This window comes from Haliotis cracherodii, unplaced genomic scaffold (assembly GCF_022045235.1).
Source record: "Haliotis cracherodii isolate W230 unplaced genomic scaffold, xgHalCrac1.p SCAF_9, whole genome shotgun sequence".
Classification (NCBI taxonomy): Eukaryota; Metazoa; Mollusca; class Gastropoda; order Lepetellida; family Haliotidae; genus Haliotis; species Haliotis cracherodii.
Window position 1 is genome coordinate 12,739,060 of NW_027266343.1, and position 26,429 is coordinate 12,765,488.

Here is a 26,429-nt window from a genome sequence, read left to right on the forward strand (position 1 = left end):
ACAAACAAACAAAATTTATGTACAAAATAGGTTTATTTATCAAGTTCAGATATCGCCTCGGATATCCTATAGATGTTGTCCCATTTATTCTATTTTTCTCTGAAGAAAAGACTACATGTGTGAGGGTAATACAAAAAAACGCAACTCGGAATTGCGGATTATCTGTCCCCCGTGAATCAGTGTCGCCAAAGCTCGGATAATCCCTCATTCCTCACAATTTGTACCAGACAAACAAGTGATTGATATATTTGCAACGTCAAACACCGTCGAGGTACGATGAAGTCAATAAAGCAAATCGCGAAGTTAGACTATCCGATCCATTTAATGGCCGCTAACCCTGCTTCCCACGGGATTTGGAATATGCCAGTTTGGTATGATAATATATGTACAATTATTAAAAGCTAACACAAATGGATCATTTGCTTGATAACGGTGTTAGAATCTACACCGAAACTTCGCCCTATTGTAATAAAGAAGTTGCCCATCCATAACAATTTGCTTGATAACGGTGTTAGAATCTACACTGAAACGTCGCCCTATTGTAATAAAGAAGTTGCTCATCCATAACAATTTTGTCTTAGTTACCATTCCAACTTCTAAATGCCACTCAAAGAAGTAATAATTAAGAGATAAATGCGCTTTGTTTTCAATGTACATTAATAAGATATATGCATCTGTATGTATATGACGGCGCATAAGTGATTTTGGAATCGAATGCGCACATAAGGTAAGGGCCCTTTTCAAAGTTCGGGAAGACTTTGAGCAGAGACCATATATCGGTATATGGTCTCTGCTTTGAGATACTGTTTTTGTATTAGCTCACGTTCAAATAATTGAAGAAAAAACACCCGCTTCTTACCTTTCATTTTTGATGACGTGGGCTTCTTTAGTGTTGCCCTCAGAAACAAATGAGAAAACACGGGGATATGCCACCTACTGACTCTTGTTCGTTAGTTTGTTTAGCAGTCTTTACCAAGTCTAGGTCAGGATTCTTTGAACATCAACAGCGACAGCCTGACCGGCATAGCTCTTTGTACGACGGCGTCCATCGCAATATAACACTTATAGTTTGGTTTGCAATATATCCTTTAATCACGGAGTATACATAACACTTATATAAACTCCTTGATTTGATAAAAGTAAAATCACGCAAACAATACCCGTAGCCATCATCGACAAAATGGTGTCTGAAGGACGGGTACAAAAAATGTTCTCATCGAAAACCACGTGTTCGTCTTCCACTCGAGATCTAACTAAAGTCGGACGGACGGGTTCGCCGAATAAGGTCAAGGGTACTGCGCTGTTTCTTCCAATCCAAGTGCGCTAACACACATTGTGTATTTGGAAGCTAGCGATGAAAGTGTCGTTGCCCGTGTCTGTTTTTAGAATAGTGATATATATATATTAAAACTTGCTATAAAAAAACGATTAGTGAGTAAATCGCTTGGGTGATTTTACATCTCTTCTGTCGATCACTGGATCTGTGTATTTGGATGTTGAACTGACCAGAGATCATATTTAAGAAATAAACGACGATCGAGTCGTTTATTTCTTATATGAGATATCAACATTATGTACAGCCTCATGCATTAAGGATGATGATAAAATGTACAAGCTTTAAAAAAGTTTACCCGTAATTTAATAATGATGACTCCATGAATAGAATCCGACCTCGGTAATGTCGGACATGTCCATTTTATGAACAGGTGGGTTTGGTATTGGAACTTCCCGCATATTCTCACAATCCTAACGTCGATTATCCAACTTTAGATGCGACCGTTCGGTCACTGGGATTATCTGGGTTGCCCAGCTACATCTACCGTATTCGACGTAATAAGCGCCCCGCTCTAATAAGCGCCCACGGCGATATTTGCTAATATATTGGCTAGTGAACAATCCCAATTAGCACCCCTTCCGACTGATCAATGTACACCTATTTATTCGTTTTAATACGCACTCGTGTGTAATATGCACCCTCAATTATGGGGAATTAAATTCTGGAAAAATATATCTGTCGAATATAAACATTTCGGGCTTTGAGCATAAACCATGAAATTTATCTTTCAACTCTGGTTTTTTTCACCAAAATAATATTCTAATAAGAGCCCCCTATTTCTACTTTTGAGAGCGCCCTGAGCGCTTATTACGTCGAATACGGTATATGGGGAACAACTCACTAGACACACCCCCCTCGAAAATAACGTCTTCCACTATACGACGTCATCAAGTTGCGAGCGCATGTTCGAATCTCCAGAAATGACTTCATGATACCGTTGGGATTCCGGTTATTAACCCCGAGCAACCTATGCTGGTTGTAGGAGGCGACTGTGAACACTACCGGCCATTTCTCTTTGCGGTTACCACGGACTTGTATAACTTGTTTTATAGGTCCGTGCGGTTACGGAGAAGGGCGAGGTTTGCCGATTGTCGGACTCGGCAATATTGATGTTTGCGTGTTACCGTGTCCCCTCATCCGTTCCTCTTTTATTATTGCTAAAAGCGGCGTAAAACCATACTCACTCATTTGTTCGGGAACACCCGTTGCCCCAGTATTGACATAGAAGAGTTTACATTATATGATTAAACGAGAAACGGACGAATACGGTAACGTCAGCTTGCGTGTCACCGTACCAGTCAGTGACTCACTGGATTGTGTGCATAATTTACAGGCCGCTGTCATACAGACCAGAAGAGCATACACTCCCTCTTTACCCAAGTCAGTTTTGAAAACAAAACAACGTGAGAAGTAGTGTGTTTTTTCACTCGTGTTACTCCCAAAACACATCTTTACGGAAGCCATGCACGAACACGTAAGGGTGTCTGACTGACTGATATAGAAGATTTAACGTGCGCTTTCCGACTACAGCGTATTTCGCACACGGGAAAGGGTGTCTAGGATCAAATCAATATATACGTGGCTGGTCGCTGACCGAAATCGATTTTCTCAACCACTCCCCCATCTGGCGTGCTCATCGGCAGATAAAACAGCACTGATTGGTCACATGGTTTTTTACCAAAATTGTAATTTGTACTGGAAACGGAAATTGCACACCCAAAAAGTGGTGTGAGCTTGGCCTTCTGCAAGAGCTAATGCTGTTTGCCTTGTCATGTGGTCACATCAGATATGCAGTGTTCCCGCTGGCTTTAGAAACTGCCAGTCCTCTATGTTCAGTGCAAAGATGTCATGTCTGAAGTAACTTAGTTAGATCTATACTTTATTCACCAAAACTTCAGTCACAAGTTTCTTTTTTTTATATTTCGAGACAAAGTCGCAACAAATGGATATTTCACCTAGAAATTGACATGGGGCAACCCTGATGGTAACAGACAAGCTGACTTTGTTCGAAAAATGTACTTATATGAATATCACCGATGTTTTGTTCAACAACAACGATTTATAAGGTACTCTATTTGCCTGTTCACAGGGACTGGCAGTCACATGAATTACAGGTCAAAGCCTAATTTTACCGGTCAAAAACTGGTCATTACCGATAAACGGGAACGCTGATATACTATACATGTCCACAGACCTTTGCAGGCCATATGTGGGTATAGGCCTCCAAGCACAATTCATACCCTATCCAGCACTTGTTAAACAGTCAAAAATCAAACTACATTGCCATTATGCTTGTCTATGGCCTTAGGAATTTGATATATTTGTTTTACTTCGTAATCATAACACTTCTTCACGGCTGTAAATAACAGAGCTTAGGGAAGGCAGACACTGAGTTGATATCATAAACAATGGTTCATGCCGTTGGGGTACAATGACACAATCACCTATGTGTCAAATTGTAACCACCCGATCCCCATTTGACACGGCCCTTATGAGTGAGTGAGTGAGTGAGTGAGTTGGGTTTAACGCCGCTTTAAACAGTATTCCAGTTATATCGCGGCGTGTCAGCTTAATGTGGGAGGAAAGCCCGAAGTGATGCAGGTCTCAGACGTTTACCACTTCGGTGAAACCCACGAGCACGGGTATGGTGCTGACAAACCTAGAAACATAATGGGGCGAACCGGGATTCGAACCCACAACCATAGGTTTCTGGCGTTCCCAAGGGACGCAACTCTGCACAGCGAATCGCGGCGCCTTAGACGACTGGGCCACCCATGCCCCCATGGCTCTTATGACCATCATGGGAACATGTTCTGCCACGGAATCCCCACGGAACTAAAATGGACTTGTCTAAAGAATTCAAGCTCACAAGTTGCTACAGATTGTTACCTTTACCAGATGGAACTGAAGATTTTAAAGATCAATTGTTAATGTTCCTTACAAACTTCATAACTGCAGCACTACATTCTATGCGTACTTTATTAAGAAACTCGCAAGCTCTCAACTTTCATCCAGTTCAGCCCTCACTCTATGAAGGTTCTTACTCCAATGAACTCGCGCAAAGTGAAAGTCAATTCGTAATTGATAGCGATTCTCATCACATGCTAATGATACAGGCGGAATCTTGCAATCGACTCTGCTTTTAGCAGATATTTCTTATAAATATGGAAAGGGTTTTGTGGCTGTTATTTAAATAAATATCTATCCATTGGTGTAACAATACCCAATAGACGGGACCCAAGGGAGTAAAAATATATTGGATAATATCAACTCCCAATATAAATGATAATTTGTAATAAATACTCAAAGATTTAATTGAGCGAGTGAGACAGGTTTTAACACCGCTTTTAACAGTATTCCAGTTATATCGCGACGTGTCAGCCTAATGTGGGATGAAAGCCCTAAGTGATGCAGGTCTCGGACGTTTACCACGTTTACTTTACCCGGGGCAAACTGGGATTCGAACCCACAATGATAGGTTTCTGGCGTGCCCAAGGGACGCAACTCTGCAAGCGAATCGCGACGACTGGGCCACCCTTGCCCCCTTCTAAGGCTTAAAACATTACCTGGAACCCTGATGCCTTTAATAAAATATTATTTAAAAAGATAACAGTTCTATTGTCTTAGGTTTGCATATGTTAAGCCTAGCCTTTTCAATCGTAAAAATCAAATGGTAACAATGTAATTTTGGTGGCAGACCAAAAGAATTTCCACCGATATAAGTGAGAGAGTGAGTTGGGTTTAACGCTGCTTTTAACACTATTCCAGTTATATCACGGCTGTCAGCTTAATGTGGGAGGAAAGCCCGAAGTGATGCAGGTCTCGGATGTTTACCACTTCGGTGAAACCCACGAGCACGGGATGGTGCTGACAAACCTAGAAACATAATCGGGGCGAACCGGGATTCGAACCCACGATCATAGGTTTCTGGGGTGCCCAAGGGACGCAACTCTGCACAGCGAAATGCGGCGCCTTAGATGACTGGGCCACCCGTGCCCCCTCCACCGATATGAAGCATTTCATTGTATCAGTGACACCTTATCCTGAATGTCTACAAGTTTACCACTAGAACCATGCATCATGAACCATTTGGACTTAACTATGTAGGGGGATGCTTGACCTCAAGAATATTTATATGCATTCATCTTCTATCATATTGTCTATTACAGTAAAACTTGGAAAAAGTGAGGGTGTGAGTTTGGCCTCTTTGATTGGTTGGTTGGTTGGTTGGTTGTTTAACACCGCACTAAGCAATAATTCAGCTTTATGACGGCGTCCTGTAAATAATCGAGTCTGGACCAGACAACCAGTGATTAATATCATGAGCATCTATCCACGCAATTGGGATGGGTGACATGCTTCAACCAAATCAGCAAGTCTGACCACCTGATCCTGTTAGTCGCCTCTTTGACAAGCATAGTCGCCTTTTACGGCAGGCATGGGTTGCTGAAGACCTATTCTACCCCGGAATCTTCACTGGTTATATCCCTGTGTGATGTGGGAAGAATACCTGAAGCAATGCAGGGTTCGACATCGGACACTTTGGTAAAACAAGCATGGGCAATGTGCTGACAAACCAAGAAACAATCAGGGCTAAATAGAATTTGAACCCACAATCATTTGTTCCTGACACACCTAAGGGACATAACTCTGCAGAGGTAATTGCAGCATCTAGAAACCTATGACTTACAATCTCATTAAAATCAAATCTATTAATTATAAACCAAACCTCCTGAATATCTGACAGTTTGTTGTTAAACACCACACAGCAATACTCCAGCTATATGACCACGGTCTGTAAATAATCTAGTCTGGACCATCCACAAACACTGGCTGGACATCATGAGCATCAATTTATGCAATTTGGATACGATGTCATGTTTCAACCAAGCCTGAATGCTTGGTTGTCAAGTCACCTCTTACAAGCATGGGTTGCTGGAGACCAATATGTGCTTGTACTAGCCTGGACTAACGTTGGTTGGTTGGTTTGTTGTTAAACGCCGCACTCAGCAATATTCCAGCTATATGACGGCGGTCAGTAAATAATCGAGTCTGGACCTGACAATCCAGTAAATAATATCATGAGCATCGATCCACGCAATCTGGATTGATGACATGCATCAAACCAAGTCAGCGAGCCTGACCACCCGATTCCGTTAGTCGCCTTTTACGACAAGCATAGTCACCTTTTACGACAAGCATGGGTTGCTGAAGACCTATTCTACCCCGGAATCTTCACTGGTCCAGGCTAATGTTGGTTTTAGATACCATGCCCCGTTGTAACATGGATATCCCACTCAGACAGTATCAGTGGTGGAAATAATTTTAAAATCCAACAAACAGTCGGACAGGTGACCCATAAATGTTGCCTGCACATCTTCAAAGTTACCTGCCTGCATTCAGGCATTCTAAATATTGAAAAATCACAAAAACCAAGAGAAAAATCACAAAAACCAAGAGACAAATCACGCCTTGATTCAGTTGAAATAATGCAAACAATTACTTGAGAATCTACATGGTGTTAATAAAACTCCTATTACATAACTACTCCCAAAATTATCTGTCCTGCAGGTGGAGAAAAATTTCATGCAGGCCAACAGAAAATGTGCCAGCCACAGGCAGGCAGTCAGTCAGTCAGTTATTTCAGACACTGCACAGTATATGGACTCCAAGCTGAGCAGTGCTTGTTTTATCCCCTTATTGCCGAGCCCCAGACAGGGTAACAACAAGTACCATCTTTTAAACTCTATTGGTATGACCTGGCCCAGGTCGAACCTCTGATCTTCAGCTCTAGGGCAGACACTCTTACCATTAGAGTGAGTGAGTGAGTATTCTTTTACGCTGCTTTTAGCAATATTCCAGCAATATCACGACGGGGGACACCAGAAATGGGCTTCACACATTGTACCCATGTCAGGAATCAAAGCCGGGTCTTCTGCGTGACAAGTGAACACTTTAACCACAAGGCTACGCGACCGCCCCTCTTTCAATTAGACGAAGGAGGCGATGATTTAAATAAGATGGAAGACAACACAACACTTAGGTAACAACGCTGGAGATGTTTATTATGTGACAAAAGTGGGCGTGTGTCTTCATCAAACAAGCCTTCACAAACACTGGAATGACACATTTTAACACTGACATTGCTAGTCACTCTGACTTAAAATAACAACAACACAAGCAAACATATATAAGTAAATATTCATTGCATATATGAGCGTGGTTGTCATATTGGTCTTACAGGATAAATACTCGAACCACTCACTGCTGGAGGTGCATGCAACGCTTGCCACTGTGAACCACAGAGCACTATTATCACCTGATCGTTACATTTATACAGATACACATATTACTATTTAAATAAAGAATTGACAGAAGGGTTCATCATCATGATAATATAATGCACAGGCATTTCACTCATTCATAAATCTAAATAACCTTTTAATATTTACTCCCAACCAAGAACCAGGAATCGAAATTTAAACATGTTTTGTACCTGATACGAACCCTGAGCCTCCATCCCCATTATACTTGAGCATCCACCACACACATGCAGCTCGGTAACATGGTTACATTGGGGTAACATGAGACCTGTGTCCATACAAAACATACACACGTGTTTGGAACCATTTTTGCTACATATTCTGAGTCTAACCTTTTTGAAAAATATAAGTGGTTTTTTTTAGATATTTGATTTCAAAGACATATCATGGAGTCAATATCGTCTGTAACCATGGCAACATGGCTAAAAAAATGGATGTGTTAAGTTGTGAAGTCTCTGCAACGAAAATTATCACAAAGCTCAAACACTTCAGCATTCAAAAAATCACGCTAGTCTGCTAACCCACGGCTACTAAATTATGCTGAGAAGGAAATATTGAATGATGCTAGTCGTCATAGACTAGTAGCATTTGGAGGCTATGATTTTAAATGAGTCCTCAATGCTTCAATTTTGCTACGAACTGGAACTGAATAAAACTGACCGAAAACAAGCAGGACAAACTACAAACTCAGAGGACGAGTGAACTAAGGATTTCACTAATCCTCTGGGACAAGTCTTAAAAAAAATAATTTCTGTGGCTGCACGTGTATGCCAGATCACAAAGAGTTGTTAGTCGGCTGTCTACAGTAACATCTCCAGTAACGTGTCGACCTCCAGGCAACACAACTGTCCCCCTCCAAGAAGCAATCGTATGATGAGCCAATTCAATAATAGGAAAGTTAGATCTGCCACAACATCTTGATAGCAGTACACACACCAACGTCATTGTAGTTGAAGTTGATGAGTCCTGCAAAGGTGAGGATGCTGATGAGATACCACGGGTACTTGATCCAGGGTACGAACTTCTCCAAGTAGTCAGACAGCACGCCACTGATGCCCCTGGAAGTAGGAGAGACGAGAAATACAGCTATCAGTGTACGAAATAGTTCGAAATAGCTGCCTGCCCACAAGTGACAAGTAACATCTCTGTAAACCTGGCCCTAGTGTCGAGTTGAAAACTCTAGTCAATACATATTTAATTCTATGAATCATCAAGTCAGTGAAGGCATCATGATCGTAAAACTTTCTTCCAATCACTGATGTTACGATTAAAATTGCTTTTGTTTATAATCAATAATACCGAAAGTTGCAAATTTTTAGAAATTAATGAACTTGAGTGATTTCTTTTCACTAGGTAAAATTATAATCGAATGTGAAAAATGATTAAATTATAAACAAAACATTGGACTGCTTGCCACTCAACGTGAAGTGCCAAAGTCAACAATGGCCGTTTCTGGTCGTTGTGTGCCGAGAAATTTGTCAGATACTTTTTCAACTCGCAATGTTTTCTTTTAGAGGTAAATAAACTACAGAAAGTTTGGATATTTTGCAAGCATTCATGCATACCATACATAACTTAAATTAAACGCAAGGCTGACTTGTTAAACAGTTATTGCGAGTTTTGTTAACAAGCCCTCTTTCCAGTGAACTTTGGAAACTAATTCACAAACTGGTTACAACCAATCACCATTAGAACATCCAATGAAGTGGGTTTAGCGCTGCTTTGAACAGTATTCAGGAAAGCCCGAAGTGATGCAGGTCTCAGACATTTACCACTTCGGTGAAACCCTCAAGGATAGCAAGGTGCTGACAAACCAAGAAACATAATCAGGAAGAATCAGGGATTCCAACCCATGACCAAAGGTTTCTGGCATATCTAAGGGTGCCAATTAAGGTGCCTTGATGACTGGGCCACTTGCGACCCCTGAACATACAGAAGCTGATGCATGTATTTATCTAGGGCAGTGATAGAAATGTATTAAGTTTCAAGTGGGCCACAGTACACTTTTAAAGATGTTTCTGTATGCCCTTTGGGACTTTGTATGCCAATAAGAATATTTATTTGGACATTCTTACTTTTTTTCATTGTCAGAATGGCTGTACAGTAGAATACACTATTAAAATAGAAATCTACACCATTTGCTCAATAATGTTTAGAGAATCATAGATTAATGATGGCTACATAATGTCATCTTCATCAGAGAACAAAAATATTGTAATAACAGTATATTATTACTGCACTCACTTTATCCATTAGTCCGAAGTCCCTGTCTAGTAAAATTTGTTATGGCCTAGTAAGATCAGCCAGTACTAGTCCATAGACTGAGACTAAAAGCTACTGAAAATAATTCCAAAATACAAGTTCAGGATAGTAAACTCAAATGTTTTTGACACAGGCTGTGGTACAGTTTATGTGGTTGCCAAATTCAAGGCAGTTCATGGTTTCAAGGTCAAACTGCCAATTCTGGGGCTGTTTCAAGGTCGTGCCAACCTTGCCCTTCCAGCTAGCAGTTAGCATGGGACCTGTTCTGCCTTAGAGTTCTATACTAAAACCTCTCACCAGTAGCCATGCAGAAAGACGACGGTGGAGATAGCGTAGTCCATGGCAGCGCCCTGATACAGGATGCAGGCAGGCATGATGGGAATCATGGAGATCATGACCACGCGCTCGATCTTCCAGTGAGAGGATGCCATCATCATGTGGCCGGTGCCTCGCTTCTCCTCTGGAACAAAACAGTTGCATGTGTGTAGTAACTCGATGGTTTGGGAGATGAACATCTGTGTTTTTAATGTAGAGCTATGTCACCTGTAGATTTAACAACACATTATCAAGATGTCAAATCTAGCACAGTTTACCAAGGCATTGAAGCTCACCTTGGTATGTACCTAACAGTGAGTGAGCGAGTGAGTGAGTATGGTTTTACGCCGCTTTTAGCAATATTCCAGCAATATCACGGCGGGGGACACCAGAAATGGGCTTCACACATTGTACCCATGTCGGGAATCGAACCCGGGTCTTCGGCGTGACGAGCGAACGCTTTAACCACTAGGCTATCCGACCGCCCCGTACTTAACTGTTTAAAATGTCACCAAATACAGCCACTCCTTATGTTGTGAAGTCAATAAAAGACTCCCTCACTTAACCATTGATAGGGTCGGTGGGGAAGCCTAGCGGTTAAAGTGTTATCACGTCATGCCGAAGACCTGGGTTCAATTCCCCACATGGGTACAATGTATGAAGCCCATTTTTCACTGTCCCCTGTCGTGATATTGCTGGAATGTTGCTAAAGGCGGCGTAAAACCTTACTCACTCACAAACCATTGTTAACAACAGCTGCTGTAAGGACCAAGTTTCAAATATGCTCTGCATAAATACTGGGGACAAAAAGCTTATTTCAAAGGAGAAAATTAAAATCAGTTCTCGCTGCCACTAAACAAAGATCTGAGGACATCACATTAAGGGTCACGTCAGAACGACCTTTCACAAAATTTGACCGACCACTGAAACAACTAACAAACAGTCAACATCAGCCAATTAGAAAGCAGCTTTCTTGAGCTTTACAGCACTCGTTTCAACATGGTGACTTCCATTTCAGACTATGCTTGAAAAATATGTTCACACAGTTCTTGATTAAAATATTGAAAACTGAACAAACGAACATTCCAGTATGTCTGATATATAGTTGTGATTGTATGGCAGTGCTTCCCACATACTGTGCAACGCCTCCCCCATTCAAATGTTTATCCCACGGAAGCGAGAGATAGACGATAATTTTGTCAGTCAGTCGTACGGGCTGCAACTGTCGTTCAGTATACCCTGTGTTAACGTTTTCGAGGTTGCATGATTAGACACATTCAGACTGTCACTTTCATGATCTGGTAAGCGACACATTGGTCGGATGAAAGGTCGCTCTGACATGACCCGTGATGGGATGTCCTCAGGTCTTTGTTTAGCGATAGCGAGAACTAAGATCTGATTTTAATGAGATTGGTTGGCTCATGGCCAGTTAAAATAACAAAAGGCTTGCTGAACCGTAATGTAGATGGCCCATCTGTCTAGACAAAATGACACCCATTCTCCATGTATGTTTAATTGGACACGACTCATGAATGATGTAATTTTGATGACAAAATATTTAGGGGGGATGATGTCGTGTGGGATGGTTATCTTGGTAGAATGACAACCAGCTGCCATTTTGTAATGTTGAGACAAATGAAAGCCAGGATTTAATCTCAGAGTGCAGGAAAAGGTGTTTCAGGGGGAGGTGTTCTAAAATTTTCAGAGCTCCACAATCTCAGTTGCAGCCACTTCTCAGCTTCCACCATTTAGTTGTAGGCCAGTTTGGAGAAGGGCCAGTAACTTTTAAAAGGAGCAAGCCCTGCATGCTATATACAAATTTGTTGTTAAACCGACCCCTGTGTATTGTGCATCATCTTATAGGCCAAATATCACAGTGCACAGACTAGGTGTATCGTTTCACCATTCATCATGTTAATAACAATCTACAATCAGTGATTCATATGAAAACACGTTACCTGGTGTGAAGGGACCTCTCCTTGCCCTGAAGTAATCAAGGGCTGACATCGACTGTGAACTGACTGCAATTGTCTTCTTGGACATTGCCAGGGGAGACGATGCATTTTGAAAGCGAAACAAAATGCATTGTGAACCTAGAAAAAAACAACATAATAAATGTGAACAATGGCATAAAAAAAGAGCCACAAGGCTCTGCAGCTCTCTCAATTAACAGAGCTCTAGATAAGTTTTTGATTATTTGGACATTTTACCCATGAGTTTGATTTTGATTGGGTATCAACAATTTTTAGAGTGTCTTTAAACAAATTTACCCACCTATTCCATCACATTTGGGTATTTTAACTTAAAACCTGTTTCCTAACAATCCCTTTAAATCATTTAAGACTTTAAACTAAGTGAATAGTAGTATACTCGTCTGCGTCTGCTTGCGGCTCCTTCTCCGGGAAACCATTTTTGTTTGCAACACCTAGCATTGTAAGAACGGCGCTTTTGTAAATCACCAATCAGCGACTGTTTAAAATACAGCATGTACATCCTTTCCAAATGTAACTGTCGGTAAGTGAATTTCACAATCGGCTAATACACAATCATTTTAATTAATCGTTATATATGCAATCGTTTTGTCTAATAGTTGTAATATGCGCATCAATTTTATTTCAAAAGCGTATTTATAGTTTTTACTGCGTATTTGATACCCTGAGATTTGATTCGTCTGCGTATTTCTGTTTAATTAATATGTATTTTACGCAAATACGTAGCTTATCTCGAGCTATGATTTAAGAAGTAACAATTCTATAACACTTCAACCTTATTTACAAACATATACACATATCTTTAGCATGGTACAGTGTTACCACTGGCTTTTGAAACTTTCAGTCCCGGTGGACTGGCAACTCTAAAAATTACCAGTTTTTGTCAGTCCCAACTTCGAACAAATAAAACAATGTATGAAAACGACCTGCTTTTAATTCTTTTAACATCATATTCAACCTTTCACTTTGGTCTAAGTCTCTAAAAATAGATATTTAACCTCAAAGCAAAGCAAAATGTTATTCCCTTGCATTAGAATTCGACGAGAAACCCTGATGATAAAAGACAAGCTGACTGTATGAAAAATATACTTCAGTCATAATCACCAATCTTTTGTTCAACAAAAAAGGATTTATAAGGTACTTTATTAGCCGGTCCACAGGGACTGACAGTCACATGACATATAAAAAACTGTTAAACGGGAACACTGATGGCTAAAAACAATTTGCAGCACAGTAGAGTTTATGAAGACCTGTATGAGTGTAATTTGAGTGAGTGAGTTGGGTTTAACGCTGCTTTTAACAGTATTCCAGTTATATCAGCATAATGTGGGAGGAAAGCCCGAAGTGATGCACGTCTCTGACGTTTACCACTTTGGTGAAACCCACGAGCACTAGTATGGTGCTGACAAACCTCGAAACATAATCTGGGTGAACCGGGATTCCAAACCACAATCATAGGTTTCTGTCGTGCCCAAGGGACGCAACTCTGCACAGCGAATCGCAGTGCCTTGGACGACTGGGCCACACGCACCCCCTGTATGAGTGTAAAGATGGGGACCGAAAAGACCATGATCTGCTGAACCTAAAGCTAAGAACTGTGCGAAGGTCTCAAAGGAACAACGACATCAAAGGTAATCCCCTTCATGCAGCAAACACGGCGGTCGTCCGACCCATAAGGGATCGACGTACCCCCAATCCTCAATACCAGCTGGTAACAAGCAGAGCTCCAGATAACTTTTTGAGCAATTGAGTTTTTACTTGAAGATTTCTACTTTAGTTGAGTTATTAAATTTTTCATTGGGTAACCAACATTTTTTCACTCATCTATTCATCACTCGATTGGTTTGTTTTTTTCCCCAAATGAGTAAACATTTTGAGATAACCAAAATTAAATAATGTTTTAGATGTATAGAAAGGTTCTAAATATAGGCTTTGTTCGGAAAGTGAATTAGCTTGTAATTGTGTTTCAGAAAATAGCTCCGTTGTTCACATGCTGAAAAAGCATCATTGGGTATTTACAATCTGTATTATTCATTTGAGTTTTTCATTTAATGCATGCGTTTCTGTATGCATGTTAATTGAAAGTAATTGGGTTTTGACTATTTTGGGGGGTTATTTTACGCAAATATGCAGCTGATCAGTAGCTCTGTTGTTTCCTTATTTACAAATATGTACATATACCTGCGTAAAAGAAAATGGGTGTAAAAGATTCTGTGAAAAAGAAAAGAAAGTGTCCACTGGACAACGAAGTTGACCGCAAGCAGTGATGCCTACATTCACACAAGTCTAAGCCCAGTGACCAGTGCCTACAAAATTTGATATTCAAAAAATTAAAATACCATGTCCGTCTTAACAAACCCAGTATGCTTGACAGTCAAACAAGTACATATTTACGTTTTAGTTCTGTGGATTAGGTAAAAATCCACTTGAAAAAAATTAAATATATAAACACAGAATTAATGTTATAAACTTATATCCATCACTTATATTGTACTCAGCTACATATGTTTACATTAGTTAATAAGATTGTAATTCTTCCTTATTTTCTAAACAACTTATTCTTGAACGAGCTTAATATTGAATCTTGTTTGTTGTTTAACGTCACACTAAGCAATAGTCTACCAATACGACGGCTCCCCATACATAATCCAGACTTCACCAGGCAAATTAATCGTTGATACTGTAAGCAACGATCCATGTGGTCAAGGTACGATGGTACATAATTATCTAAGTTACAGAGTCTGGCCTCTTACAATGATCATAGGCAATAAGGGAAGACCAGCGGGGTTTGAATATTAAACTATGTTTAGAAATACTTCTATATATCTCTAGACATGGTGGATATGATATTCCTTCATAATTATATTGTAATTAATTCATTTAAAATATGGGTACTATTTGTTAAGGCTGACAATGAAAGGGAAGCTTCAGTCATGAAACAAATGAGTATTAGAAATGTCATTTCAAGCATTGAAAAGACTATGTCAAATTTGGTACACTTAAATAGTGTACATACGTAAATAGAATTACTGAAAACTGAAAAACACCTTCGTCTAGTCGTTTGTCTTCATCTAATTTTAATATCTTATTTAAATATTAATAATTTGCAAATTAAAGATAAACAGCTGAGAAAGAATGAGTTGGATGGCTTGCTAAATATATTTTTGTACAAAAGAATATATTAGTATCAAAGAGGTTCAATCCTTTTACAACATGAATAAGCAAGCGCTGTTGTAACACCTACATTAAAATTACTATAAGAATAAGAGAATAAGAATAAGAGTTATAGAGTAGAACAAGAGTTATTATTGTTGTTTGATGTAGTTCTCGTGTTCATATGCCAATATGGAAACCTTCGAGAGGGGCAGTGTAATTGATTTCTGAATATCATTTGGTTATCATCTATATGAAACAGTTGTTCAATTCATAATGATCAGCATCCATAAACACATGTTAAACATGCCTGTATGTAAACTGCCTGGCTAGCTAAATATCACCATGTGTATCTGTTATGGTTGGGGTGTGGTCCAATCACAGCACTCAACGCCATTGAGCGCGAAGATTTCTTGTCTACTTCCATGACCGACAGCTGCGACTGAGACAACTTTTCGATAAAATCACCCGATATAGCTAAAAAAGTGCAAAAAGTGAAGGTTTGCGGCATGCAGGGCGTATGTGGAGGGTGCTGGTTGAGGTATTGTGAACATGACATTCACACGTTTACCGGTACATTTAACTTAAACGATACATCCAATTTCAACTTCGACCAAGATGGCGAGTGACATACCTTGTCTATTTATATATACATGGTTCCGGTCTTTCAGTAATACCACTATCCTGCTTCAGGGGCATGTGCTATTGGGCTAAGGATAGATTTGGGTGAAATACAGTCTAACTTAACCCAATTGACCCTATGGATTGAGGCACGCAAGATCAATGAAGCAAAAACTACTCTATAAGCTGCACCCAGAAAACTGCATTCTTGCCAATGTTTATAACACTGGTGCATATCACTCAACAGGAAAATAGCAGTCAATAAAATGTGTCCAACTTTCGTCTGACATCACTATTCAAAACAAACGAAATAAACAGTCCATCCTAACGCTTGAGTGTGTGATACTTAAAAATTCTTGAATTCCATTGTTGGCATAAACATGATATATGAAGGACTTTTACATAAACGTATGTGAGAACGACGGCAATGTTTACAATACTAATGAATCAAAGAGAATGACCTTGTGCTTGCTAGGAATCTAGGAAAGGTCAGATAAAGGAAGTGTTTCATTTTTTTCTATTTGCAGACACATTCACACTTTGTTCAACTGATAAACTATAATTCCTCGCTATTGGTAACTATTATAAAACGTAGTGAAGATGTCTCAATGCAACAGCTGATGACGGCTAGTCGGTACGAGAACTTGAACAACTTTGAGTGTTTTGAACACGGTGTTACGGAACCGACACATGTTCTCGTGCAAAAAGTATAATTCTACGGAATATGAAAACAATTAGATTTTGAAGTTGGTTGTTTATTTATCCTGTTCGTGCAATGTCACTACTCTGACCATAAAAGCATTCGAGAAAAAGACGCTATTACCTCGACGGCAGGCTCTCAGAATGTTAACAGTCGCCATGTTGCTGACCTACAATGTCAAGGTTGGAAGGGGCGCAACTCGTTGCAGAATTGAACGGCACGCCACAGTAAATCATTCTGAAATCTAAATGTCTAGGGTCGAATCAATCTAATAGATACTTATAATTTCACAGTTATTCAAAAAAGGAAATTGCAGGTAAAAGATCTTCCTACTTACACGCACGCGTAACTATAAATTGAAATGCATCCGAGTAATCTGTACTTAATCTGTACAGTATCTTTCATAAGACAGTGACAGACCGTTAAACAAAGACCGTTAAACAAAGGCAAAAACAGACAAATTCAACCTTAGCCAGTTGGGCCCATACACTATATGGCTCTATTGTAAACAAACTATTAAATTCACATTTGCCCTGAGTAGACATTATCGAGCACTGTGACTGTATACAAACTAATACGACTTCGTTTTCTATGGATTGCTATCACACAACAGCTTGTATTCGTCTTGGATTGTAATTATTTTTATGAGAAACTTTTAAATAGATAATAATTTACGCGAAAACAGTTTTAACAGCAAGTTCAGTAATGACTATGTATCGATCGTTCTTGAATTAAAGGCTCGCGGTTCCGGTAACCATTTCCAGTCTAGGTCTAGGCGTTGTATAGAAGGTCTAGACGTTGTAATGAAGGTCTAGACGTTGTAAACAGCAACATCAGCAAAAGTTTCTTAGTTAAAGACCAAATTAAGGATTAATATTTGGAGCCGTTATAGAACATGTTCCCCATTATATTCATTCAAGGATGAAAATGCTAAGGATAGAGTCGGGGGTAAAACTACCGTAACACAATTAACGCTAGGGATCGCGAATATGTATTATGTATACGTATTTTTTGAAATACTTACTATATTCCTTCTTTGATAAACTATTGGATGGCGAACATATTCTATAGTCGTACCTAATATTTTACTCTTAGCTTGATCCACATTATAGTATTAGCTTGATCCACATTATAACATTTAAGATAGCAGACAATCAAAGTCGTCTTTGAACAACTTCAATCATATTTGCTGCGAGTGGCAACTAGCCGTAACCTGGTGGATGTGTCATAATGAATGTTCCCCTTTATTATGACATCATTGATAACAGACGCTGTTTCCGCGATATGTTTAACGAAGCAAAGTCCAGTCAAAACGAAAAGTACAAAGTTCTCCTGGTGGTAAAAATTTTAAAAATAAGGACTTTACCAGCCCCGATAAAGATAACCCGTGTCCTTGCCAATGTATACTTTCTGTAATATACATCAATAATAAATTATACAGTATAAACCAAACCTATCTTGTTGCAAACCTTCAAGACGAATCTTATATGATATTTGTTGCTTAATCACGAAAAACAGAATCTTCAAGTTTTGAGATACAGAAATGAAACGTATAGATGAACTTCACACGACTGAAACAGTATGACATACCTTTGTGGTAATATCGCGAATACGCTCGTGAAAACTATCACGATGCGTTAACGGTAAATCAGTTAAATGCATCAGCCAAACAGCAGCAGCAGCGGCGGCCCAGGTGTATGTTTTAGATCTGGAAGGACAGCATCAATGTTTCAGAAGGAAATGAGACTGCTTCTTGTCATTCTGCGTTCAAGCAGTGTCTGTTTGTCTGCTCTCGAGAACGTATGTTACTATACAAACACCGTTCGAGTCCAAAGGTTGTCGCGTTATAACGGGGCGTCCTGAGTCACCACATTGTCTCAAATATTTGTTGCTATTACAGTGTAAGCATTCATAAATTAATATTCAGAGTCATTTAAATATCTATATTTTATAATTTTTCTAATCAAATAACATGCTTATATCTTCGAGTGACAAAAGTTGATATTTTCATGAGTAATGCTGCCAAGAGTGAAAATGTTAACTTAAGTTAAGGGCTCGAAAAACATCCACTCGTCTGCTTGTATTGACCAGCACGTGCAGGGCGAGAAAGAGTGAGTGAGTGAGTGTAGTTTTACACCGCTTTTAGGAATATTCCAGTAATATCACGGCGAATGACACAAGACATGGTTATGAAACATTGTACCAGTGTGGGAAACGAACCCGAGCATTCGGCGTATCGAGCAAAAACCTTAACCACTAGACTACCCCACCGCCCAACTTTAACTTTCTTATGTCATGAGTTAAACACGTTATTCGACAAGAAAAATTCCAATGTTCTATTTATTTTCTTAGTAATGTACTTTCTTAGTCATCTTCACCATCTTACTCTGAAAATCAAAGTGTCATTGGGGTATAGTGGATCCTTCACTCGAATGCGATATCGATTTTACGTTTTCAGAGAAATACAGTAATTAATCACTTAAAACATCACAAAATAAACTGCACTGTTATAAATTCAAACTACTATATTAAAAATAGGTCCCAACAAATAACAGAACCCGTGTAAGAACCGGGGTATAATAGGTCTTAAACCATGCTTGCTGTAAGAGGCGATTATGCTTGTCGTAAAAGGCGACTAACGGGATCGGGTGGTCAGGCTCGCTGACTTGGTTTGATGCATGTCATCGCATCTCAATTGCGTAGATCGATGCTCATGATATGAATCACTGGAGTGTCTAGTCCAGACTCTATTATTTACATACCGCCGTCATATAGCTGGAATATTGCTGAGTGCGGCGTTAAACAACAAACAAACAACAAAATAACAGCGTGCGTGTGATTATCGTAACATAAGAGTGTATAGGTTGAATACAAAATATTACGCCAGAGAATAAACAGTCACCTCCATCCGCCGAAGTGACGTGTACTGTTAAAACATTTCGATGGAGAGACACATTTCTTATTAAACTAGCCATTATTGGGTGAAATTAAAACATATTTACCCATGTTCGTGGAATTGACTGAATGTTGCTAAGAGGAGCAACTATATATATTTTGCAAAACCTGAGGCTAATTTAATTATTTTTCAAGCATTTCCACTAATCCAATTTCATTATCTTACATGTTTCGTTAAGTGTAATGTCTTCAGTACGCTCCTGCAATAAATAAAAATTGAAAAAAAATATTAGGTTCTACCGAGATTTGAACTCGGATCGCTGGATTCAGAGTCCAAAGTGCTAACCATTACACCATAGAACCTCCATGTAAATCGACGATCTCGTGTCAAGTTAGAATCGTAAAATCTCGGCACGTAACTGTTCTGAAAGAGTTTGCAGGTTTTGTTTATTGAGATCATGTACGGTGTGCAACTATACATAGTGAAATCGATTTACACTGGTAATCCATTTCAGGGCAGCAACATGGACTCATCCTGACCCAATAAAATAAAGGAAATGGCGACGCGAAGTTTGTCGAGCGCGTCAGGAGCCTCAAGTGCTCAGGGTCCGTGACAGCGCGTGCCACCTTCGCTGCAGGTGAAAGGTTTACTGCGTGGGGCTTGAAAACAATCTTTGGCCCTGTATGCATTTTGGGGATTCAGCATTTCCGCTGAGCTGGTCTTACAGATCGACCACGTTTCGTAAAGGGTCATGTCTTCAACACAGCTCATGTAATACATTTGAATAACACGAAACTGTTGGGGAAAAAATATTAGGTTCTACCGAGATTTGAACTCGGATCGCTGGATTCAGAGTCCAAAGTGCTAACCATTACACCATAGAACCTCCCGGCTACCTGGGCGTTCTTGCTAATCTAAATAGCAAGCGGTGTCAAGCGAGGATTTATATATGTGTTGCAAGTGTTTGATCTAAATCTTAACAAAACTGTCGTGAAATATCCACGCAATGCACTGCACCGTTTGTAGTAATTCGAAGGCTTGTAGCTAGGATACTCGACTCAATAAAACGTTTATTTGGGTACAGCTGCGAATACCTGTGATCTGTGATTCCAGCTAGGCCTGTATGTTTTTCAACCATTATATATATTATTAATATAGCATTGCAGTAACTTACTATTTAGCACTTACTGAGTAAGTGCTAAATATGATATGGATATATGTCAAATAGTCGCACAGGCTAAAGAATAGTCGGGTTTATCGACAGGTGTAATACTGATTTTATTAATGAAGTATTTCCCGAGCGAGAGCGAGGTTGAATATACATGAATTCTTACATGATCGAGTTTCTAGACTAACATCTAGTCTCTGAAATGAACATATCGTACAGAAAAAACAGTTATTCAATTATCTTAATAAAAATATAATAAAAGGGAGCCCAGAGACTCTCTTCATTTTCAGATGCTCCCTTTTATTATATTTGTATTAAGATAATTGAACTACTGTTTTTTTCTGTACGATATGTATCTAGTCTCTGAAATGAACATATCGTACAGAAAAAAAACCAGTTGTTCAATTATCTTAATAAAAATATAATACAAGGGAGCCCAGACACTCTCTTCATTTTCAGATACTGCAGTAATCTAGACTTGCCAAACATTATAGACTTGCATGGGCTGTATTAGATATATATTTGTATCACTGCAGTAATCTAGGCTTGCCAAACATTATAGACTTGCATGGGCTGTATTTGATATATATTTGTATCGGGATCTGTAAGACAGACTAATGAGTTTCGTAAAATCAGTATGACGCTAATGCGAATGTAATCATTTCTTTATTACCAATAATATTATACGCCGTTTCTAGTGGGGCGTCACTCCAAATCTTACGTCACAATAGGATTCGAATGACGTCAACAATGCTGTCAGGATAACGTAAACAATACAGACGTGAGGTGATATTTGCACTTGTGCACATTCGACTTTTATCATCCAAAACTGGCTCCCACAGGAGATATCGCTTGGATGAGATCAAGCGTTATCTACACTGTAGATATCGCTGCAATGAAATTACATCACAATACTTTGCAGACCATTGTGACGTCACTGTTACCATGACGTCACAATCAAATGACATCACTAATGGCTCTGCTACTGAAGCTGTTAGCAGTACTTTTTTCACTAAAGACACTGCTAATTACTGTCTACAAATTGAAAAAGTTGGAAGAATGATGCTGGATGATAAATAAAATCTCACCCTCGTGTCTTTTGATATCAAATATATCAACACTCGTTGATAAAAGTGGCAAAAATCCTCGGCAAGCCTCGGAATATTTCCACTTTTATCAACTCGTGTTGATATATTTGATATCAAAAGACACTTGGGGGAGATTCTCTATTTATTAACTCGGTAATTTTGTAACCCAATAAGTGACATAAGAACTTTGATCCAGAGGATCAACCCGGTGCGAAGAAAATTTGTAACATACCTGCGTATTGATGCAATTACCTATACTGTCACAAAGCGCACATAGATATATCTTGTATAATAAATATATCTTGGATACAAAAAAATGTTCCTGTGGATATCATACCGAAGATGCTCTACACTTCTTTTTGTGTGTACAAATTACTATGTTCTTCGAAATGAAATGTATTTTTACCAACACGGTTATTCTTTACAAACAGTGATATGCGGAAATTCGTATTTGAGTAAGGAAGAGCAAATCTTAATATTAGATTCTATTCAAAACTTTATATCAAAAACTGGCAGATTTTCAGTTAAATGAATTGTTTAATATAAACTACAAATAGATTGATTATATATACACATCTAGCTTGGCATGTACAATTCATTTGTTACATCTAACCTTCATTGATGTATTTATTGTAATATGTCCTATGAGTAATGGAGCGGTATTAACATAAGCGTTTCGCTTGTTTACCAATCCATTTTCACACTTTTGTGAAAATAAATATGTTTAAACCATAAAGCGCACATTCTAACCCAGAAGGTGAAATGTAAATTGTCAATGCAAGAGAATAACCAGTCTAGATTATCCACCAAAACTGATTCAATTTGGAGTAAAGGGCAAAATAGCCGTGAAAATAATACGAATGAATCACTGAAAATCAGTGACGACACCAGGTGTTCGCGAAAAGGGTTGTAAAAACAAATTGTAATTTGCATGTAGTACCTTCAGAATCAGTGAGTGAGTGAGTGAGTTTGGTTTAACGCCGCTTTTAACATTATTCCAGTTATATCGCGGCGTGTCAGCTTAATGCGGGAGGAAAGCCCGAAGTGATGCAGGTCTCAGACGTTTACCACTTCGGTGAAACCCACGAGCACGGGTATGGTGCTGACAAACCTAGAAACATAATCGGAGCGAACCGGGATTCGAACCCACAATCATAGGTTTCTGGCGTGCCCAAGGGACGCAACTCTGCACAGCGAATCGCGGCGCCTTAGACGACTGGGCCACCCGTGCACCCTACCTTCAGAATCAGGAATGAGAACATGACATTTGAGTTTAAATGCACATGTACTAAAAAATATAGAAAATAAACACATGATGAAAACAAAACTATTATGCTTTCACAACAATGACTTCCTGAAACATTTGTTACTGTTTTCAAGGAACACGAGGTATTAAGTTGACGCGATCATAGCAGTAAACGTGATAAATGTTTAACATTTTAGCTGAATGAAATGGCATAAAAACTCTGTTGTTGGCATATCATATGTTAGCAACATATGTTGCACTGTCTAGAATTGAACGAACAAAATATATGTCAGTGACACACGTTGGACGGAATGGCATAAAACAAATGTTTTGTAAATCTACCGTGGTAAAGTTATTAATATGTTTTCATAATTAATCTTTTCAAAGTAATAATAACTAGATCAGTGGAAGCATGCAGGTTTTGTTAAACTTGAAACCCAAACCTTTGTGTGTGCGTAGGTTATATATAACCACACTTCTCTTTGAGAGTTACTTCCCTTATGCTTAGCGTTCTCAAGCTCCTCACAGCGATAGCCCGTTCGCGGAGCTCTCTAGCTATCGCTGCCAACTGTCAAAACTCCCCACTGTGAATAGGTTGCCACAGCCATGCTTGGAGTTGACCGCAACCGAATGACCGTTATGTTTACAAACAAGTGACGACTGTCGTGACGCCGAATACACTTATCGCTGCTAAATTACTTTCTTCGTTCTGTCAATTCGAACTTCTGTGTTATTGACATAGTAAGAATGTAAGGGAGAAGTTGGTTGATTTTCCGTGTGTCTGCGATCTCGAACCAATCTGATTATTAAAACAACAAAGTAAATTCATCTGGAAAACATGGTCAGTCGTAAACATTTTCAAAATGAAATATCATGGCATTCCCAAAGACATTAACAAAAGTATAAATGTTACTACATTTGGGGTTAGAGGGCAAATTTCAAGATGCTTGAAGTGTTCTGTGTGTTTCCTCCTGAAGACAGATACGTCAATCAAAATTATTCTGCTGTACAAAAGTCCTCATACCTCGCTACACTGAAATTGGGTCAACGTTTCACGAATGTCCCCTAACAGAGATTGCCTCTCTTTGATCATTGATCCCGACAAACAGAAACAGTGTAATAATTTACTGTTGGGAATTTTTAAAAACAGATTTTCATAATAATGTATGCATTTGATATATGTACACATATCAATAATTTTTTAATTTGAAGTTTACACGATATACGGCTTTTCCATTGGACGAGAGGTCGGTCACATGACCGTGAAATTGACGTTCATAAGTGTATGAACGACACAATTTGACGTTAATACGTTTTTCACGAGACCGTGTTCTTTAAATGACGTAAACACTGACGGACTACTTCCACATTCCTGGGGAACCCCTGGGAATTCCCAAGCACGAAAACACACATAAGCGTTCTTTCTGATCATTTACAACCTATATTCTTGGTCTCAGCGTTTCAGTATACATTGAGAAATGTCAGAGCGTGACTGCATGATTGTTCACGAATATCCTCGCTGCGGCCTATCCTAATGAACAAACGATGAAATGCACATCTAAACTATCGTAGTGTCGACTCGATCCGTGACAAGGCTGACATTGACCGTCTCCAGCAATCTATGAATTTACCTTAGTGTTTGTTTGACGCATCTTTATTCACCTTTCAATGATCGGCCAGTTGATCAATGATGACGTACACATGTAACCGCCACACGTTCATTAACAACTTCGGAAATCTCTCCCGTCACGTTTATCGTGTCTGCCATTTTGACGTCTTGTACTTGATCACACTCCGTCGCAGTGGTGACTCAGCATAACATCACTGCCACAGGCTAATTTGCATATCACGTGACCGGACTTTTCTCTTGTTTGTAAACATACGCGCTTTTTCAGAAATCAGTATAGAACGGACTAATGCAAGTATTTGGGGGCGCTTTACATATTGTTTTGCATAACTATATAGATATGCTACTACAACTGCGACAGTGAGTTGCATGACAATATATATTTATGCATCAAATGTATTACGACGCGCTGTCATTGTGACTGACTTACTGAGGTAGTTCTTTACAGACCTTTCTCATCTAATGAGGATATGATTTGAACACATGTGCTGCTTAAGATGTTTCTGAAGAGAAAGTTGTGCATCCATACGCCCATGTCACCTCTCTTTTTGAGGAACTATTTTACTCCTCGATATAGCTGGTTGTTGTATGTCTGTCAGTGTAAACATGAAGTCACACGTATGTAAATGAAATTGTGTTTAGATACTGGCCTACATCGTTTGAGGTAAGAAATTGTGATGAAAATATCATAAGAATCGACTTTCACTTTGTGTGAGTTCATTGGAGTATGAACCTTCATAGAGTGAGGGCCAAACATTGTATGAACGTCATCGCAAGCTCCGACGTTCATACAGTTTGGCCCTCACTCTATGAAGGTTCATACTCCAATGAACTCACACAAGGTGAAGGTCAATTCTTAATTGTACACGTGTGGAGAAGGATATTGTTTCTTTTAAAAGAAAAATGTTTACATGTAGATCTATCTAACAATAACTCATATCATTGAGTTTGCCTCACTTTCATCATTGTGTCCGAATAACACAAGGTGAGGTGAAATTGGGGTTAACGTTGCTTCCAAGATTATTGCACTTATATAGCGACGTGGATGTACGTGTATGTGTAGCTGCTTGTACTAGTCCGGACTGATGCCGATTTATAGTGCTTGCTCAATGAGATACCATGCCGCAGTTTAACATGAATACCCCACTCAGACACAGTATACTGACTCCGAGCCCACCAGTCCTTCTTTTAGCCTCTTAATGCCGAGCGCCAGACAGGGTAACAACAAGTACCATCTTTTAACGTCTTTTGGTATGACGCGACCGGGGATCTACCACAAGATAAAGATAAGGTTTCCTTTGATAGTTTGTTTACATCTTTCCAGGTATTTGGCCTTCAGCAACCCACTCCTGTCGTAAGAGGCGACTGCTTGATGCATGTCATCGTATCCCAATTGCGTGGATCGATGCTCATGATGTCAATCACTGGATTGTCTGGTTCAGACTCGATTTTTTACAGACTGCCGTCATATAGCTGGAATATTGCTGAGTGCGGCTTTAAACAACAAAAACAAATAAAGCACGGCGCTTAGCCCCGTGCAATAAAAAGTAAACAGTCGATCGTTGAGCACTCATGCTTTTAGTAGCTGCATGGTTTAGCTGGAATATTGCTCACGACGGCGTTAAACAACATTCATTTGCTCTTTCGAGTAAATATGACACCGTCCTCTTGTTTATACGCACAATTATTTTGCTATTAAATAT

The 26,429-nt window shown here is 39.3% G+C and overlaps 1 protein-coding gene and 2 non-coding genes across 3 annotated transcripts; all 3 read right to left on the reverse strand.

Annotated features, from left to right (window-relative positions):
- Positions 1 to 7,380: 7,380 nt before the first annotated feature.
- LOC139452367 (succinate dehydrogenase [ubiquinone] cytochrome b small subunit B, mitochondrial-like) lies at positions 7,381 to 16,878 on the reverse strand. The gene is made up of 4 exons (XM_071233826.1): positions 16,825 to 16,878; positions 12,195 to 12,329; positions 10,219 to 10,381; positions 7,381 to 8,717 (listed from the first exon to the last, which is right to left on the reverse strand). Exons 1-4 carry the CDS (start codon positions 16,859 to 16,861, stop codon positions 8,558 to 8,560), a joined length of 495 nt encoding a protein of 164 aa, XP_071089927.1. The 5' UTR covers positions 16,862 to 16,878; the 3' UTR covers positions 7,381 to 8,557.
- A 3,009-nt stretch (positions 16,879 to 19,887) lies between these two features.
- Positions 19,888 to 19,959, reverse strand: Trnaq-cug (transfer RNA glutamine (anticodon CUG)). Its single transcript has one exon. It is a non-coding gene; the product is annotated as a tRNA-Gln (tRNA).
- Positions 19,960 to 20,411: 452 nt separating this feature from the next.
- Trnaq-cug (transfer RNA glutamine (anticodon CUG)) lies at positions 20,412 to 20,483 on the reverse strand. The gene has a single exon. It is a non-coding gene; the product is annotated as a tRNA-Gln (tRNA).
- Between the last annotated feature and the right edge of the window lie 5,946 nt (positions 20,484 to 26,429).

Coding starts and splice junctions, on each gene's coding strand:
- LOC139452367 (XM_071233826.1), bottom strand. CDS start 16,861: ATGGCGACTGTTAACATTCTGAGAGCCTGCCGTCGAG. Junction 12,330..16,824: donor TCTGAGAGCCTGCCGTCGAG/GTAATAGCGTCT, acceptor GTTTTTTTCTAG/GTTCACAATGCATTTTGTTT. Junction 8,718..10,218: donor GTCTTTCTGCATGGCTACTG/GTGAGAGGTTTT, acceptor TCCTACTTCCAG/GGGCATCAGTGGCGTGCTGT.